The sequence below is a fragment of the Aptenodytes forsteri genome, unplaced genomic scaffold (assembly GCF_000699145.1).
Source record: "Aptenodytes forsteri isolate BGI_AS27 unplaced genomic scaffold, ASM69914v1 Scaffold68, whole genome shotgun sequence".
NCBI lineage: Eukaryota > Metazoa > Chordata > Aves > Sphenisciformes > Spheniscidae > Aptenodytes > Aptenodytes forsteri.
Window position 1 is genome coordinate 597,444 of NW_008795382.1, and position 20,000 is coordinate 617,443.

Genomic DNA, 20,000 nt, shown 5'->3' on the forward strand with positions numbered 1-20,000 from the left:
CTTAGGGACATGGTTTAGTGGGCATGGTGGTGTTGGGTTGACGGTTGGACTCGATGATGTTAGAGGTCTTTTCCAACCTTAATGATTCTATGATTCTATGATCTGATTTTATCTTATACTTGCCTGTTGATCATTCACTTGGTTTAATTTGAAGAGGAGTTTATCAAACATATTAAAAAATTCAATAGGGTAAATAATTCTCTATTAAAGCTATAACCTATGTCCACAAATGCATTAAAATTCATACTTACAATTACCACAGACTAATATATTGATCTCATCTCATCCCATTTCATCTAGAGGTGATATTTGCACATGGAAAAATGCTATAGATATGTTTATTTTGCTTCATTGTGATTAATGTCCTTCTACACTAAAAATGTTATCTTTGTCCTGTATATTTGTTGCTTTTACTTAATGGCTTAAATGCCTTACTTGTTTATGTGATAATCTATCATCTTCTTTTGTACACAGTAGTGTTAAAAATTGTTTTGATTATGGTTTGAGAAAATTTACTTGTAAATTATTCACTAAAAATACACACCACTTCAGTGTATCGTAGGTTCCGTCAGTACTATGTAATGAAATAGCTCTTAAAGATACTTTCTGCTGGAAAGAATTAGCATGTTAAAACAGAAGTATATAGCTTTGTGTGTACTTTGGCAGTATTCATAAACAAAAATAGATGTAGTGAGTAAATAGAATTATTTAACTTGTTCAATATTTTATTCTTTAATGAACTGTAGAGGTAAAAAGTAGCAGAATCTCACAATTTGCCACCTCTCTTGCATGGAGATTGCAAAAAGCATGCTTTGTTGCACTTACAAATACCAAATGTGGTATCCAGTAATACAGTAATTACAGCACTTTACATTTTGATGTATTTCTTGATTGCTTTGCTTTACCCTGGATACGGGATTAGGTCCTTCACTATATCATCTTGAAGCAATTCTGTATCTAGACTAAATCCTTAGAATACAGTGGGTATCAGATGGACAATTGAAATTGAGTATTGACATGTTTTTAAAATAGTCATACATCTCAATTTTATTTATCTCAAAGTTTTAAAAACCTAATGACCTCATTGCAGCTTGACTATAATTACCATGTTTAAACTTCTATGCATTTTTTAGTTACAACAGCCTTTGTGGTTTTTTTTAAACCAAAAGAAAATTAATGAGAAGAGACAAAGAGACATCAAAGAGGTTTTCCCTCTGATTGCAGTGTTAGAAGTTTTGCCTGAAAATAGGTTACATTTCTTCTGTTTTCAGCTGAATCCTCATTAACTTTACATTTTAATGATGTCCAGAGCAAATTATACGATTATGGTAGATGCCTTAAAGGGAAGCTTAAAGGACACCTTTTTAATGTTTGTTTCTTTATTGGTGGCAGTATTTGCACCAGTATTATAAACAGTGTTAGAATACTAAAAGTAATCCCCAAACATATCAGAAATATCTTCCATTTTTGCCATATGTGTAGTATAAGTATCTTTATTTGATATTTAACACAAGTGGAGCATGTTAGGGGGATATCTTCATCTTTGTAGAAGAAAAATGTAAATCATGTCCTTTGAAAGAGTTTACAAATTACTTCTGCATCTTATAATCAGTTTAATTTATAATGATAAAATAAAATGGAGACAGATGATGTAACAAAGCCACTGAATTGTTTTATTTTCTTGAACCTTCAATGGAGAAAATTATTAAAATGTTAATAAAGTGATTTTTTATATTTTTACAATGACATAAAATATTATTGGGGGAACTTGGTGGAATTTCAGTTTATTCCATTTAGGGGAACACTGTTAGGAACAGTTCTGTGTTCTAATGTACCTCTGCTACTAAAAATTAAGATTGCATAATTAACTTTTTAGATGAAGAATCATGTTATATCAAATGCAGCAACAAGAACTTGTATTTGGAACACCTTAAACAAGGTTAACTGAAGTTGGCAATAGCTTGAATGGAAGTTGAACAATTGAGAATCCAGGTAGTTCAAGATAATCTTATAAAACAAAAGACATATCTTAAAAAATAAAATAATAAAAATTGCATCTGCGCCCCAAAAAAAGTATTCAATATTAACAATTTCTTCCCCCTCACACCTTTGCCCCATGGAAGGATACGTAATTTCTGACTGTAGCTCAATGAAAAGTTAGACTAAAAGGTCTTGTGAGAAGTAAGGTCTTCTGTTTACCTGTCCTGACACTTGATGCCTCTGTTTTATGAATAGAACCTTTGATTTTCTCATGCTGCACTGTAATCAATAAATTAAATTTTTGGGAGATGGGATTATGGCAAGGGCATGGGAAGAGGAAGTAGGAATGTCCCAAAGTTCAGCTACGAGGTAGGACTCAAAATCCAATTGACATAGCGAAATGTTATCATTTAAGATCTTAAAGGCTAGTACTTCATGACTACATTGCCATAATAGAAGTGAATTTCTAATTAATCTCTGATTATTCCTATAGATATGGCTCTGCTTGGCATATGATTTTACGTAGCTAATGTCCTGCATCTATATATTCAGTATTTCAGATTGGTATTTCTAAAAAATTTCTTTGCAATCGAAACAATCTTTAGTACTTGTTTCTAATAAATTCAACCTCCTCATATGTTCCAGACTCTTAATTCCTGAATGACTGGCTGTCCGCTGTAGTGTTATCCAAAGTTTGGTGTTGCTGTTCATCTGCAGGTCTGTGTTCTGTAGTTGAGTGGAACTGCAATTGCACGTGCTCATCTGCTCTAAGATGTTCTTGAGAGCTCAAATTTGTAATCGTGACTATCAAAATAATCCTTTTTGTCCTGAGAATTGCACCTTAAGGGTACTACAATTTTATGATCTGCTCTTCCACTGAAATTTGTATAGTGTTTTAGTGTCTTGGCATATGTTCTCATAGCGCTTATGTAAATGAAATTTTCCCTTTTATTTTGAACTCAAATAAGTAAATTTTTCTGAATAGTGCCTGGTTGACTTCTTCATTGTTGATTTAGACTTCTGTGTCTTGATGGAAGCATTTGATATGTCCATCATTAATAAATAATCAAATAATGCAGGAGTCATTAGGCAAGAAGAAAACTGAACTTAACCTTTCCATTTCAGTATGATTCTTATGTATTCTTTTTTCTATTAATAAATTTTCTGTAGAAGCTGTTCAGAAATCTAAATTGTTATGATTGTCTAGGAGTTACGGCAGACCCAAACTGCGTGTCCAGCTTGGTGTGCGTTAGGTGATCTCTTGCTAGAAAATGGGTTTAAGTCTTTCAAATGTTTGGTGCTCTGTGAGCTTGAAAACAGCTTTCAAAAGTGGTGGTTTAAGTTCCTAGTTTAGCTTAAATCTTTTAGCTTTGATGCCTTCTAATGTAACTTTAGTTTGAAGATCGTATCACTAAAGAAGAAAAAGTTGAGTGCAATTTCCTACCTCTTTCTCACCTTTATTTTGTAATTATCAAACAATTTTTAATCTTTAGTTGAGATGCATAATAAAAATACTGATTAATAAGCTCTAGCTGAGAGAAAGATGTGTACATTATTATTTCCTTGGCATGCAGGATTTTGTATAGAATCATATTAGCACTAAAAACCTGAAATGTTCTTCCTGGTAACTTATTCTGCAAGTATTTGCAGTGTGGCTATTTCCAGCCAGTTATGTGTTAATGATAGTGCAAGGTTGAAACATTCCAATCATTCATATGCCTGTCCTCCCTTTCTCATATGTGTTTCTTTGCTTTGTGTTTTTGCCTTATTTCTTTTGCTTTGTTGTGGTCAATTCAGTCAGTATAATAGCAAAGGCATTGGCTTTTTTTTTTTTTTCCTTTAATAAAGAGTTATGTTAGAGATATACTATAACAGAGATAAGAGCTATTTATGTCCTAAGCTATTGATTTTTAATTAATGTTGCCTGGGCTCATACATGTTGGCAGAATTGCTAACAGCTTGTGGCATTTTTTAATTCACATCTTCTTTTTTGGTATTTTGACAGTGTCATTCATATCTCATGAAAAAGTACCTTGTCAGGTTAAATGTGTTAAAACACCGAGGGAAAAAAAAAAAAAAGAGAGAATGGAACATAGGGCTGCCTAGAAACCTTGATCCCTTGCCAAAGTATTTAAACAATTTAGTGTTTTGGTTTTCTAGCTCCATGCTGCTTCTCAAATCCCTTGCTAATTAATCCAGTTAATTCTTTGTAGACTAACTGTATGCAGGGCTTTTTCTTGTACTTCTATCGTGGAGAACCCTGTTTTGTTTGAAGCAAACCTAAGCTCTGTTATAAAGGTTGTAGTAATAAAGTGAGTACTTGCAGATGTAAATACAGTGTTTTGAGCCTTTTTAAAAGGAGTTGTGTTTGTGTGTGTAACTTCTAATTTAATCTTTCATGTTTAAAAATTACACATATATGCTTGTATAAAAAGATGGAGAGAACTTTGTCATTAGTTTGATCATTTAAGAAAAGGCAGTAGAGCCTTTATGGAACAATTATGGCATGAAGTATTAGTGTTGTGATATTGCAATTAGTGATATATGTTTATTTTTCAACAAGTAAATTACTGTAAATGCTGTTCATTTCTGTGCTCCAAAATGGATCATTGGATATAGGGCAAATAAGAGAGTTTAACGGGAAGGAGAGTTTTTAGAAATGACCTGTTGGTACTTTGAATTCTCTTGATTAGAATACAAAGGTGATGTGAATTCAGAACTGGAAAAAGCAGCTAGGGAGCAGAGAGCTTAGAAGCCCAATTAGACGTGGTATGAGATAACAAGAAAATAGTATATACTCCTCAAGGTGTGCTTGCCTGTGATAAAAGCTGCTACAGCTCTTAAGCTTACTTCCAGTTTTTAAGATTTGTTGAAAACTGCTTCCCCTCATCATACTGCTTATCAGTGCTAAGCATATGATTGTGTGCAATAATGCAAGTGTAGCTGTAGCTATCAGTGATGTTTCTACCAAGCACTACGGGAAAAATGTCTCTTTGAATGTTCTATTCCATCAGCTTTCTCAGTTATTTTGAGAAGTTGCTTCTGAGGAGTTATTGTCTATAGGACACAGCTTTCCCTCCTATTCTGTGTAATACTAGATGTTCTTGCAAATCAGTGATGATGTGCAGATATTGGAGACTACATTTGTGCTGCCAGCTGGCTATAACAAGTTACACTCCTTGTTTCCTTAGTCATCCTCAATAGGTTTGCATGTCAGCACAATGGGAGTCGATGACCATCTGCACTTCAGCACCTTGTGGATCAACCTGTGGAGAAAAATTGTGCAAGGGGATTAAAGTTGCATTTTTAGATTACCTTTGGAGTTGGTAGTGAAGGAAAAAATTGTTTTCAGCAAATCTGCTGCTAAGGGTGGACAGATTGAAAAGAATTGGCAGAGCTCTTGAAAAAGTCTGAAAGTGTAGTTGGGAGTTTGTTGTGTGATAAAGCTGGGCAAGGAAAACAGAAAGGAAATTAATGAAATTGCTAGTTTTATATACACCTGATTTCCAGGGCTGGTGATTAAATGAATATAACATGATTATGAATGTTCTTGCTCAGAACTAGACTAGTCCACTATCTCAGGAGTATCTTGATAGCTGGATATGTACTATCATACATCTTGGAAGTATCAAATATCTTAAAATGTTCCCAGTGAATTTCTATTTTGCAGTTAAAAATCCTTTTGATACCCTTGCCTTTTCTACAATAACAAAAATGTTATAAAATTTTTTAGTGATATGATTGATTTCCTGTCTAGTTGCACTGAATATCAGCAAGCTGCTCTTCATATAAAACAAACAATTCTTCAGGCTGATAGTACTGCTTTAAATGTGCTAAACTTATTTCCTCAGAGGCCGCCTTTTTATTATAGCATCACACATGGCATAAAGTGAGCTTTGTTAATAGTAGCTGAAAGCATTGCAGATACGAAATAGGTCAATACTGCAAGTGTAAATATACCCATGATTCTCTTGCAGTGCTTGATTCTGTCCAGTTAATGAACTTTACTCCAAAAGAGAAAAGTCATTCTGAGTAGCTGAACACTCAAAGATTTTCTTTTTCTTTCATCTCACGGTCATTAGCTAGATGAGGTGTATTTTTCCACGTTAGGACCTCTTTTCCTCCACCCCCACTAAGTTTTGAATACTGTTCAAGAAGTTCAGCTTCTGTCATCAACACATCTGACTCCACAGAAACTTTTTGCAGGAAAGTACATTGAATGCTTTTCCTGTTTTTTAAAAACTTTCCTCATTTAATGCTTCAGTTTGTAGGCTTTCACAAGACCTCAGTGATGCTGCAGCCTTAGTTGAGGCTCACCGTGACCAATCTCTGATTTTTTTTTTCTTTTTTTTTTAACTTGCTTCCAGCTTACTGGCCCTTATGACTCTTCATTACCATTTTGATAGAATGGACAGTACTAATATGACTGATAAGTGGAGATGAGCATGTTACACAGTTCATGCTGAAACAAAAAGGTGAAGTTGAGTACTGAAGGGTACAAGGCTAAGTTCTGAAGTGTATCAACAAAATAATTACTGCTATCTTCTATATATGATCTCACACACCTTAAAACTTAGGAGTGAGTTGGTGACCACTGAAACTATCGGTCAGTTAGGACCATAGATTTCTGTAGTTGTAAATGCATTAAGAATGTGTAAATTGTCATAGAAACCACAACCGTAGTATTACTCTTTATAATAATGTCTCACCAGAAATGATAGCTAGATTTGGCTGTCCTTTATTGATAATGAAACATATATGAATGGGATTCATTGTATGATAGATAGGATATATTTTACTATACATTCCAAAAAGTATTTAAGTTAACATCTCCACTAAAGAAAACAATAAAATTAAGAATGGGATTTTCAGTTTCCTGTGTCACAATTTCATCTTTGATAGAATGTTTTTTCTGTTTTCATCCCATTTGAATAACTAAAGCATCCTGAAATAAACAGAGATGCAATAATAGAAATCTTGCCGCCATCAAAACCCAGAATGATTCTGAAGAGCTTGTCTTCTATAAAATCTTGTATTGCTACGCAGGGAGATTCCCATAAGAGATGACATTTGTGCAGATCAGTAACACAGAGCAGTGTCACTGGGAGCTGGTGGTATTCTACTAAAGTAACATGGTAACTTTGAAACTGAAAACAGTTTGAGACTATCAATATTGAAAGTATGAAAGTAAGGTCAGAGTTTTAACCATTATAAAGTTACATAGCTTGAGGCTTAGAAATCAGTATTCACTGTTGCATGTTTAACAAAGAAGGTATTCTCTGTGTAGTTTAGGCAATTATACAATTGCTGAAGAGTAGGGTTAGTTTTTTTCTTTTTTTAGTATAACACTTCAAGAACTTACAGTTGGCTAGAACACTTTTGTTCCAAGGGCTTTTTGAGTCAGTTCAGATTAAACCTGAAATGTGACGGTGCATATAACAATGAATATGTTTCTGCAGTACTTTTATGTATTTGCCTAATAATATGTCTCTCTGAATTTATTATTATTGGTGAGTTTTGGAAAGAGATGAAAAAAAAGTTAGATGACTCTAAAGTGTTCTGTAATACATGGAAAATATAGGTTATTAGCAAATTAAAATGTCCATAATGTCATGAAAACTAAAAACAAAAATGGTGAAAATAAAGCAGTTTGGAAAATGTTTATACAGCTCAAAGTATTTTCTAGTAATGAAAAGCCTGGCGGTATGTTGGAAAATACTATTTGTTTTCATTAGCAATTCCTTTAGGTTTTGTAATGTAGTTGATTGATTGCCATGGCCACATTGTGGTTTTACATGAGCTCCTTGTAATATAGTATTTCTAAAAAGCAATGTGACATTAAAATGTTATTCCTGGCTTTCTTCAAAACAACGAACAGAATTAAAAATTATCTGGTTGACACAGGAAAGTAGAAAATGTGACATTACGTAAAAATTCCTCTTAAAATTAATTGAATAAGGATTTTTTTTTTAATGAAGTTGCTTATTAATATGCCAGTGTTAGGTATGACTTAAGTTGGCTATAAACTCTCATTTTATCAAATGTAAATCTTTTATTTTTGCTGTAAAAAGCTAGCTTAAAGAAATTGTTTTGAGCTACATATGCTTGAACCTTCAGCAGAAGCAGTAATCTTGGGAAAGCAGATAGGCATACATAAGCAATTTGAAATACATGTCTTGTAAATATTAAAGAGGGTGACTGTTTCTTGTAAAAATGTCAAAACTCTAGTTGCTTTGGTCTTATCTTGCATAACTTGAGACTTTGCATTCTGGAAATATAAGTTAAATTGGCAGATTTACACAATCACCTCTGGTGTCTGGTATTGTTAAACTCTAGATTGTGCACTAAGTCTGGGTTAATTTTTGCTGCATACTAGCTACATGTGATGAAGGTCTGTTTATTTTTCTTCCTTTACTGCTTCTGAGACTTAAGAAAAATCTTATCTTGTAAATCCAACCCTGTGTGGTATTGGCACTTCCAGATTGTCACATTTAAATCATAGTGTGAAATATTAGTTAACTGTTTCTTTCATATTTTCAGGACAAGGAGGGCTTGCCAGCTGCTGTTGAGGTGAAGAGGCTGTCACCAGGCAACTCTGCTGTCTCGGAATATAAATACAAAGAGGCAGGAGAGAAAGAAATTCAGTATTCATGGCCTGAGCACTTGAAACATATCTCTATTAAATTTATAGAGTGGTGAAAAGGTTATGAGAAAAAAATAAACTGATCAAACACAAATAAATTTAAAAAATTATTAAAACCAAAAAAAGCCTACTTAAGTAGGTGTTCCTATTCAACTTCTACATTTAAACTCTTTTGTATAATTATTACAGGCAGCCTGTAAAATGTTTCAAAATGCTTCGTATTTAATTTTGTAAGCCAGGCTTTGTGGATTTCTTGAACATTGAAGTACCTAATTGTATTTTTTGCAAGTTTTAGCTGCTGTATAATTTGCTGACTGAAATTACAAGGGGAAAAAAAAGAATTAAAAACATAATCCATTCAAAATTTGCTCCTTGCAGGCCTCCTGGAGTTTGGCTTAGATTTCCAGTAATATGAAATTTCTGGGTTGGTTGAAGAACAGATGGTTATGAAGAGAAATATCCCCTTAAGTGCATAGTAAAGCAAACTCAAAAGATTCATCAACCGTGCTTTAATGTGGACTTGAGGTATCACCAAAGTAATTAACCATTGCATATAAAAGATCTGAAGACCTCAAATGAAGATGGGAGAAACATGTAACAAACAAGACTTTAAATAAGTACTTTTTTTGTCTTCTGTTTTTGATCTCTGTTATTTTAGCTTTAACTCTATCCTACGCATCCACTTTTATAGTTCTAGCTTTAGTTATATCAGTATCATCAGTTTAAAAATTACTCTGGACTGAAAGTTTTCTCCTCCTCTTAGTAAAGAAATAATTATGTGTTTTCTGATCACTGAAGACATCTTGCGCTTTCTAACATTTCCTTATTCTTACAGTTTAGAACATTAGTAGAAGAGAAATGAATCTGTACTGTTATACAACTGATTTTTTTTAAACTGATTTCTTGGTATGGATGAAACAAAAGGAGTTAAGGATTTAATATAGAGGTAATTCCCCAACCGTATTTCATATACTGAACACTGTGCTTGCAACACAACTGTTTCACAAAATTAATTAAAAGAATTGGTAAAGTTTTGATTAAACCTGGCACCATTCCATATAAGAATCCAAGAGAGTAAATAATAGCAGTTGAAGATGGAACATGTTATCTTATAAAACAGTCTAACTAGTCTGATGCATAACTTTTCCAATATCCTTTTACTTATGGTTTATCAGATCTTGACTCTGAAACATGCATTTTCTTCAATCCATTGCTTCTTGATCTGCTCCTATTACAACTTAATGATTACAACTTAATGCTGTGGAAGGGAAGAGCTGATCTTGTTCCTTGGGAGAGAGATGACTGACTTTATACTACAGAAGAGATTTGAAATAAAATATAAACTGAACCGACTCTTCAGGTTTTGTGGTTATGTTTGCGTTAACATTTAGATCAGAGCTAACTTCAGTGGTGGTTTTTTGTTTGGTTGTTTTTGTTGTTATTGTTGTTTTAAATTCTCCAGCATCTGTTTATTTCATGATACTTTAGCTCTTCAAATGGTATTGAAACAAAAGAACAGATTCTTTCAAAGTTGTAACTGTGCCAGAAGAAACTGGAAATAGCATTCTTAACTCTACTACTTTTCTGTAGTGGAATGTCCATGTGATGGTAAGTGCCTTTTAAGTGGCAAGCTGGACAGTTCAACAACTTGACATGACACCAAATAACTAGGACTTGCTAAGAGGAAACTAATGTAGCCTCTTCTTTCTGTAAAAGACAATGAATGTTTTTCCTGTCGTCTTATCCAAGAAGTGAGTGTTGTTTCTATTTTGCACTTACTATAGTTTATTAACAAGACTGTAAAATGAATTTAACCAAGACCCCTTTAGATGGAAAGTTGGTTTGGATGCTAGAAGCAGTGAAAGTCTCATATTTAAGGCTTATTCTGAATGGGTCATAAAGCTGCTGATGGACTAATGCATGCACTGGAAAACTGATGTGAGGAGATCAGTTAGGAACCCAGGTACCTCAGGTGTACTGAAACATAAGGGCAACTTTGACAACTTTTGCCAATTCTTGTGTTGTTAGGACTATTACCTCTCCATATCGTGCAGAATCATTTGAATTTTAAAGATAATTCTCTTTATTCTGGAGAACTGTATATAGCCTTAAGTAAAAATCCACGAGGAAGTTGTAGGTTAACCTGCTTTATTTTGGAAGGATTGTTAATAAAAATATATAAGATATTGCTGAACACTGCCTAGGAAAGTTTTGCTCCTCACTTCTCCCGTAGCTCTGGATGTGTTAATAATATAAAATAATTACGGAAATCATAGTGATTTGCTTAATCTGTTCTGGTTTTCTCCCTTCCTGTTTCCTATGATGTATATTTTATGTTGTCTTTGCTCTCAGTCTTTCCTGCTTTTGGATCATTTTACTGAACTCTGAACAGAATTTCATCTGTGAGTTGCAAACCCTATATATTGTTTCTAGATTAAACTGTTGTGAAAAGCGTTTTCATGTTACCAGTGAGGTTTTTGGCAGTTGCAGGGCAGACTTCCAAATGTTCTGTTAAGAGAGAGACGCAAACTTGCAAGTCTTGTTTTTTATGGTGTTAAAGTCAATGGACTCATTTGAACAGCAGCTGATGTGTATAGTACTTGCTGATTCACTCAACTGGTGATTGTACATCATTCACAAAAACTTCAGTAACTGAGAACGATAAGTCAGTGTCCACTTATTTATGCCTAACTTGTCACAAAGATGCGGACTATATCCTAGAAATGGAATATTTGTTTGAAATGCGATCTGCTAGGTGGATAGTTTCATTGCATACTATTCTCACGTGGGTTGTATTTTTGAATATTGAACCAGCTGTGTATGCTTGCTATGCATATGGGTAACTTCAATTGCATGCATTGTGGTGCTGGCAGGCTTTTTGTGTGTGTGGGTTTTTTTTTTTTTTTAAACATAGTTTGTAAGACATTCTTATAGAATTTTCTTTTACATCTTGGTTTTGTTCTGACTTGTACAATTTTAGGGTAAGGAGTACTTTAAGAAGAAAAGATTGAAGTCTTAAAGCTTCACATCCAGAAAAACGTAATTTTTATTCCATACGTACTTTTCTGCCAGAACTTGTTCTGAGGTTTCTTGTCTGTCGTCTTGTGTGTGTGTAGAGTTTTTTCCTCTCCCACATTTTCTCCACCGCCCCCCACCCGCCTGCCTTTTTCCCTCCTCCCCCTCTTCCCCCACTCTGAGATGTTATCTGCATGCTAAGTCTGCAGCAGTTTAGGGGCAAGCAGAAGTGTTCGGCTGTACTGAATACAGGACATCAAGGAGTTTGCAGAGGTTTGGAAAGAAGTTTACGTTACTTTTTAGTTGTGCTGCATAAGTACTATAATGCGTAGTGGGTGTTGAAATTACAAGTTGCTCTGAATGGAATTCCATTTCATTTTAGAGGGATTGCAGCTGTAAAGACCTTAAAGAAGTGAATGAGTTAAATCATTTAGTTAGGGAGGAAAAATGAAGTAATTTTCACTGTATTTTTCAATTTGGGATTAGTGTATCTGAATGATATGTAGCCAGTATGGATTAAATTGGCTGACTTTTATCAGAAGAAACAGGTTTATATGTATTCGTTTTGTGTGGTTAACTGTGGGAAGTATTTTCTGATAATTTCTTGAAGAACTTCCCTGGTTTTTTAATTTCCATACACTTGAAATACAGACCGGTTTGAGTTGCACTATTTTTAGAAGTAATTAAGCACGCCTCTTTTAAAAGCAAAACTCTTCATGATGTAAGAGAAGTTGAGAGTAAAAGAGCAGCGTAGTTACACTAATATGCCATTGTAGCATGTTCCCATCCTGTCATCTGGAAAATTAAATCAGGTTACAGCATGGATTAACATCTAGACTTGTGAGGAGGGGAAGGTAGTGTCTTAAATGCCATGAAATTGAACAATGGGATTATACAGTTCACAGCTAATTTCAATATTATTTTGTATTTGGCTTTTTGTTGAACAAGATTCTGTAGGAAGAGGCAGTAATAGGTTTTAGAACTTGGAAACATTCACGTATTTACTAAAATACTAACAATAATAGCTTGAATATGGTTGAGTAATGAATACAATGCTATACATAATGTGCATAGATGTGAGATAGACTCTCTACTACTAGAGGGAAAAACTAAACGTGTTAGCAATGAAAACTGTATTCACCTAGTGTGGAATCAATGGTTTGTGCTGTCCATTTGTTGATACTCTATAAATGCATGGCAAGGAATCAAAATGCTTCTGTGACAGTGCAGAAAAGTTTTACTCTTCTATCACTGAGAAATAGCATTGTCTTTTCTTACCCCTTTTCAAAATAAAAAATATGTTCAGTTACAAAAATTTCACATATTGTTCATATGAGAATTGATTCAGTAGTTTCCCTCAAAAGCACCTCTTAAAATAGTTGCAAAGGAAACTGCTTCAAAAATAACCATGTGATCTATTTCGTATGTGTTTTTCCTAACTGGTCCTCCCTAGAACAGGGTGTCTGTTGTGAGTAATAAGGGCTAGTGGATCTCCAGGTCTTTGGCCAACCTAGATTTTACGGGCAGCAGCTGCTTTGTATGGAGCTATATCCTCTGGGAAGAGGGCTTACAATGATGTGCATTGGGTTGGTAAGTGAACCCACTCTGACTTCAGTGAAGTCACTCATGAATCTTAGGAAATTCATATGACATGTCATTGGTTTAAAAGCTTTTTAAACCTGAGCGTAAACATTAGGAATAAAATTAAGTTGACTTTTTTCTTAGTACCAACAGTTTTAATTTAAATTTGTGACATATATGTATTTCATTGCACTTGTGCCCATACAAGAATGGGGGATTGCAGATAAGATGGTGTATTTTAGCTTTCTTTTGGAATGGTATTGTTTGTGTACTTTCAGCTTTACACTTGTAACTTACAATTTCCAGTCCTATATTTCAGCATGCTATTAATACTAATATATGGTTATTTTGCAGAGAAGTTTGTCAGCACTTGCTTTAGGCAGAAACTGTGTGGATCTTATAATCTTTTGTGAGCTGAAACTACAAAATCAGATATAATGAAAGATAAACAGGAGATATTAAGTTACCATCAACATACAAGTTCAACTTGTAGCACAACTTGAGTTCATGTTTTGGGGTTTGGGAGAAGTTTAGTTTGAGAAGCACCTCCATAATTCATATGACCTTTTTTCTTTCAGTTGTTAACTTTCATTTTGTCTATTCATTGTTTTGCAATGTCTCCTTTTGCTGACCTCAGCTGAGCTTTTAATGCTTTATAACTTCATAGATGACTGGTGCACTGGAAATCTTCAAGCTCTGTACTTTGCTGTAGCTATGTAAGAGGTTGGTTAGGATTTCAGTCTGTCTCTTCCCTTGTTCTGATGTCAGCAAATGGATTCCACTCTCCTGAACTTGAAAAAAGTATTTTATGTGTGTTTACTTTGCCTATGGAGTATTAAAGTACAAAAATATTTGAGCTTCACTTCATTAGAAAGCCTGTTAAGTACCTAGAATACGAGCATTCACTGTGTTTTGAGTTGCAAAGGGTTTTCTTACTGTCTGGAGATACAATGGAGCTACATCTAATTCTGTTTGCATGCAGTGTGCAAAACAAATTACCGTTAGTAAAAGTCTTTGAAGTTTTCAAGTTACTTCAGTTTTATAGGCAGAGTTGACAGTCAGCTATGTTCATGTCTTTACCAAGTATTTTACATGAATGCTGAAGCATATTTTACTGATACTAGTGGTACTGATTAAAGCTGAATTCTGAATGCTTGTTTGAGCTACCCTCCCATATTCCTCCGTTTGTATGACCGTTTTCCCCTGTTCAGAATAATTTGGATATTGTGTCCATTGTGATTATTAGGCGCCTTGTGCTTATCCTTTCAATGGAGAGCCTGGCCATACTGAGTAACAGTAATGTTTGTAGATGTTTATATTTCATGAAGTCAGGTGTCTTGATGGCCACTATCTAAATGTATGTACTTATGTAAATCCTCTTGCTTTAGTGAGGGTGCTCCAGCTTCATGGAACTTCATGTAATGACCACATGGAATTGAAATATAATTTTATTGTGTATATATGTGTAGGTAAGCGTAATTGAAAACACCTTTCAAATGAACATTAGATTAACAATGAAGAATGGATAAAGTGATGAAAGTTATAGTAAGATGTGATGTAGTTTCTTTTTCCATTGTGTAGTGTTTTCCAAATAAAGATACTGAAAGTTTAGTAAATATTCCCAGACCATTTAAAAGCTGAAGTGATGGAGCTGACGCAATGTTAAATATAAAGTACTTGTAAAAACATGAGGACATGCAAGCGTGTGGCTGCCAGGCATAATTTAAAGGTGGGTTTCTTAACTGTAGGGTTCCAAGTTACATGGATTAGCCATTCTGATGCTGTTATGAGATGTGTCATCAAAAGCAGACTGTATACAAACTATATATCCTACTGTCTTAACAGACATGTGAGACCCAGTGCAATTCCACAAGGTGCCTTGCTCATCCAGCTAAGTACATATTGAAATTGGTGGATGAGAAATTAAGTTAATTTCATGCATTTCATGCATTGTGGATTAAATTAAATTTCTTCTAATGTATACAGTTGAGTGACATAGGAAATTTTTATTTATATTAAAGACAACTTATGAATGTATTGTGGCACCGAGAGATCCATTTTTTGGATGAAAATATAATTGTAGACTGTGTGCTTTGAGAACACGTTCATCTTGAACCTGTAGAAACTGACTCAGATAGGGACTCTAATCACAGTCACATCTTTTTCTAAATTGCGGTGTGGTAATGTTTAATCTGGTGAGTGAAATATTGCTATCTACATAAGGATTCAATTCACCAAAGCCCAGATTCAGGCGTTCTCAGTTGCTTAGTCTTGAAAACAACCATAACTACTTCAGTTGCTGGAAGTCTGCATAGCAAGCATCCAACAAATTTCCTCCTGGCTTCTTACTGAGCCTTGCAGTGTGTATATTTTACTGTTGAATTTTAAAGAGGTAGAAATAATTTGTCCTTTAGGATACAGATCCATAGACAAGTAAAAGTGGAATGGTACTAGTTAAGAGATATAGAAAACTATATATATAGTATATTACTATGTAATAGCAAAGTAAAAATTATATTACAGTCAATAAGCTACTATATGGAAAAGTTTGGAAACTCCCCATTTTATGTTACTGAATTGCTTAAAAGGCCTATTTCAATAAGATCTATTACCTGTGGTTTTGTGGGGGTTTGGGTCATCTTTTTTTTTTTTTTTCTTTTCTTTTTTCTTTCAGTTTTCTCCTGTTACCAAGCTCACTGAAGACACAAAATAAGAAATAGGTATTCTAAATATTTACTCACAGTTTATGAATAACTGGGCTTGATGACCTATAGGAAGGGTTCTTAAAATGTGGCATACCTGCCTCCTGTGGTATGCAAACCACAGCAGCAAAGATAATCCATTCTCGCTGCCTTTCTCAAGAGAAGATGGAGGTCAGCCTTCTGCCTTTACATGTAGCCTGATCCAGCAGTGTTGGAGACGGCTGTCAGTATCACCGCTCCTGTGCGAGGAGAGGAAGCCATAGGGATGGACAGCAAAGATTGAAATGTTGCTCTTCTTGCAGCAAGGATATATCACAATTCTTTCCATGGCAAAAGAATGTCCACGTGACAAAATTTTTGTTTCGGAAGCAACAGTCTTAAGCTAATTATAAAGGTAATCTGATTTTTGGTGCATTGTAAAGATCTTAATAACCCATGGTCTAATTTTTAACTAGTGCATGTTACCCCTAAAGAACAAATATTCAGAAATGCATAATTTCTGAAATAATTAAGGAAAACAATTTTGTAGTAGATCAGTTAAAAATTTCAGTAACTTTGAGACTTGAAATATCCTCTGTTACTGGCTATTGATATTAAAGAAATGTTGGAGATATACATTCTGATGTAGTGATGGTGGGGGGAAGTTATTGTTTGTTACTTTGTATTGGTAATCACCATAACTGCATTTTAATTATGTAGCGCACTCTACATCACAGACAATGGCTGTGAATGAGTCAACATTGAAAATTTTGCCAAATCCTGTTCAGTGTATAGTCTACTCAACTGAGGTACAAAATATAGTGGTCCTTGTAAGAGATGAGGACAATGGAAATCTTTTGGTTTGTTGTAAGCTGATTTATTGTAAGGGTGGTGAGACACTGGCACAGGTTGCCCAGAGAAGTTGTGGATGCCCCCTCCCTGGAAGTGTCCAAGGCCAGGTTGGATGGGGCTTTCAGCAACCTGGTCTAGTGGAAGGTGTCCCTGCCCATGGCAGGGGGGCTGGAACTAGATGATCTTTAAGGTCCCTTCCAACCCAAACCATTCAACGAGTCTATGATTTTGACTTTCCTGTGTTAGGGACATGTATGGAACAGGGAGGATTTTTTTTCTGTTTATTTTACGCTGTGTTTTCTATGGCCACTGCTCCGCCTTATTTGTTGATGGCATATAAATTTTTGAGAGGCAGGAAAAAAAATCCCAATTTTCTGTAAGAATGAACATATTTAAGTAAAAACTCTGAATGGAAATTGATGTATATAGACAAAGCTAAATTTAAAACCAAAAAAGCCTAACAAAAAATCCTTGGCTGTGATTTTTAAGTTATTATTTAAGTTGTGTTTTGTTTCATTTTAATGAGAAAGGTTTGTAAGGTGGCCTCTGAGACAATAAAAGCACCAGCACGTATTTATTTGCCCATGATAACTTTCAGCTACCAGTGCTTATGAGTGAATATTAGTATCTTGCAAAGTGGTGCACAATGTACCTCTGTCTTCTGGATGGTGATCTTGCTAGGAGCTTTCAGAGTTTACATAGATGCTGACAAATAGGTTCCTATAGGCCTTCCTCCATGCCAATGAGCTCCTGAAACACAGAAAGGCTTTCAAGATGTGAAGAAAACGGGAGAAATACATGCTTACACACACACACACAATTACTTTGCATGACTAATCTGTTTTGTTGTCTTTTTAAAGAATGGAGAATGTGGATTGTGATCTATGGAGGAATGTGTTTAGAGCAAATGCACTATGGATTTATGTCCCAATTTAATTCCTGGTTTCCTTAAAAAATGGTAAATGATAAAATGCTGTGTATGTCAGTATGTATATATATATTTATATTAAGTTTGAGAGCAATGGGTTAATAGAAGTGGTAGTGGGAGGAATGTCAGTATCATGTTCCAGGCGCTGTTACAGATTTCTTAAGCAATATTAGGTACTTGGATTTACAAATTTATTTCTTTCATTGATTTGTCTTTTCTGTGACATCCGGAAAGTTTAGCCTCAAATAATTATTAAGAATATGCATCATAATAGATGTTGCATAGTTTCATCTTACCACTGATACTGTGCTTGCTTTGGAGAAATATGAAACTGTATTGTCCTGTTAATTGTTACTTGTGTATAAAGGACTGTTCATGTGCGTTCAACTGTTCACATTTCTTTGCATGTTTGGACACTTAGTTTAGTACGCTTACCTGCATATAGATTTAAGAATTTTCAAACTAAGGCTTTAAAATGTGATCCCTTGCTTTCTATTTCTACTTTGTTGTGTTAATGTAGAATGGTTTGTTCATATGCATATGTAAAATTTGATATACTGTGTATGTAATTGTATGTGTGTAATGTGAAATGTTAAAACTAAGCATCTAGTTGTCTGGAAAAAGTTAAGCTAGAAAGTTTATTAAAGCACAATCTTGCTGTATTTCTAATGTAAAAAGAATACACCTTAATGAAAAGTTTGCATCTGCTAGCAATTGAATCGCCAATCAACTGATGTATTAGTAAAGTAAACTTTGCCAATGAGAAATCTAAGGTGGGACTGTTCTGAAATAACAGTGTGTGGTGCATGTGTCATAAAAGTGACTCTTCCCCTCAAGCCTCAGCTACAATGCAGTGTAGCAGTAATTGAGCAGTAGAGGTTGTGTATCAATGTCACTCCCCACATAATGATCAAAATTTGTGGAGACGGTATATAGAGAGTCAAGAATCTGGTAACAGTGTATCCAGTGAGCCAAGCGTCATACAACCAAACCCATCTGATTGCACAAAGGGTAGAAACTGTGTAGGATACCAGTTGCTTTTTTTTCTCTGCCTTACACTTTATTCTGAACTCTCATGTGATTGTTGTATGGTTTGGTTTTTGATTTTTGTAACTAAAAAAATTCTTTGTAGAATGGAATCTGGTCTTCTCAGCCATATTCCTTTGAAAAATGGATGGCTTTGAAGAGTTCTGGTTTAAATAGGTTGTCATATAAACAACTTTAATAATGATATTTTGTTGTTTTATTAACATCTCTAATTAAGTTCAGGGAATACTACCATATTATTTATTCTGACAAGCCAAAGGAATAAGGACTTTGCGTCAGTCTTGAATGCTTGCTAGTCTGAAGCATTAGAGGTTCCAGGGCTACATTAATTACCTCTTTCAAATTCGGGATAAATATTTTTTTGTTTTCTAGGGAGCATACCTTAACATTAATATAAAGTAATTTTGAGAGATTTGTAATCTGGTATCACTGAAAACATCTGCGGAGGTTAATCGACGCAGTTTCTGTGGCTGGCAAAACTAGTTATCTGATTACAAACAAAATCTAAGTGCATTTGGTAACCATTTTCTGGTGACAAGCCTGGTTGGCAAATTGCAGCCAGAAAGATACTGCACAAGGTAACAGCCTAAAGTTCAGTGTAGCACCAGGACATCTCCTATAAAATAATTTATATAAAAACATTTATTTACATATGGGGGGTGTGTATATACACATGTGTATGTACACACAGATATTTATGGTTTCATATGTTTTCTGTGTGTATGTTTTATATACAATTTTTGTCTTTCTGGAGGAGGGTAAAGGGAGAGCCTTGAAAAGTCCTTCCCTGCTCTTATCAACATAGCAGTCTCAGCTGCCCTTCTTGGATCCCCTGCCAGGGTTGCTATCATCTTCTGATCAAATATTAATGTGTGATTCTCTGCTTGCTCACTAATCCAAAGCCAATTAATATTATCTGTCAATTATTTACAGATCCTGAGGTGCGGAGGCAATTCCCAGAGGACTACAGTGACCAGGTTTGGAATGCGTAATTAATTTTTTACATGACAAAATTTATTTCAGGGTTGTTCAACATATTATTGCTGCTCTTTTTACTGAAAGAGATAAATGCATTCTTAGAAAGAAAAAGAAGCTGTAATTAGGAGCAGAAGGATAAAAACATTTTCACATTTAAAGCAGAAAACGGAAGAATTTTGGATCTCATAAGATTGTTTTACAGTCTAGTTTTTACAAGCAAACATGAGAGCGGGAAGGAAAATTGATTAATAAATTTCACTTTTTGCCTTTAGGTGCCACAGCCTGCAGTTCATTT

General features: G+C 34.6%; 1 protein-coding gene across 1 annotated transcript in view; it reads left to right on the forward strand.

The window, feature by feature from the left end:
* The window catches only part of DENND1A (DENN domain containing 1A), a 225,181-nt gene that overhangs the window by 19,215 nt on the left and 185,966 nt on the right, over window positions 1–20,000 (forward strand). Inside the window, exon 3 of the mRNA XM_009280582.2 lies at window positions 19,661–19,704. Within this exon, the coding sequence (XP_009278857.1) occupies window positions 19,661–19,704 (44 nt within the window). The remainder of the gene's footprint in view (window positions 1–19,660; window positions 19,705–20,000) is intronic.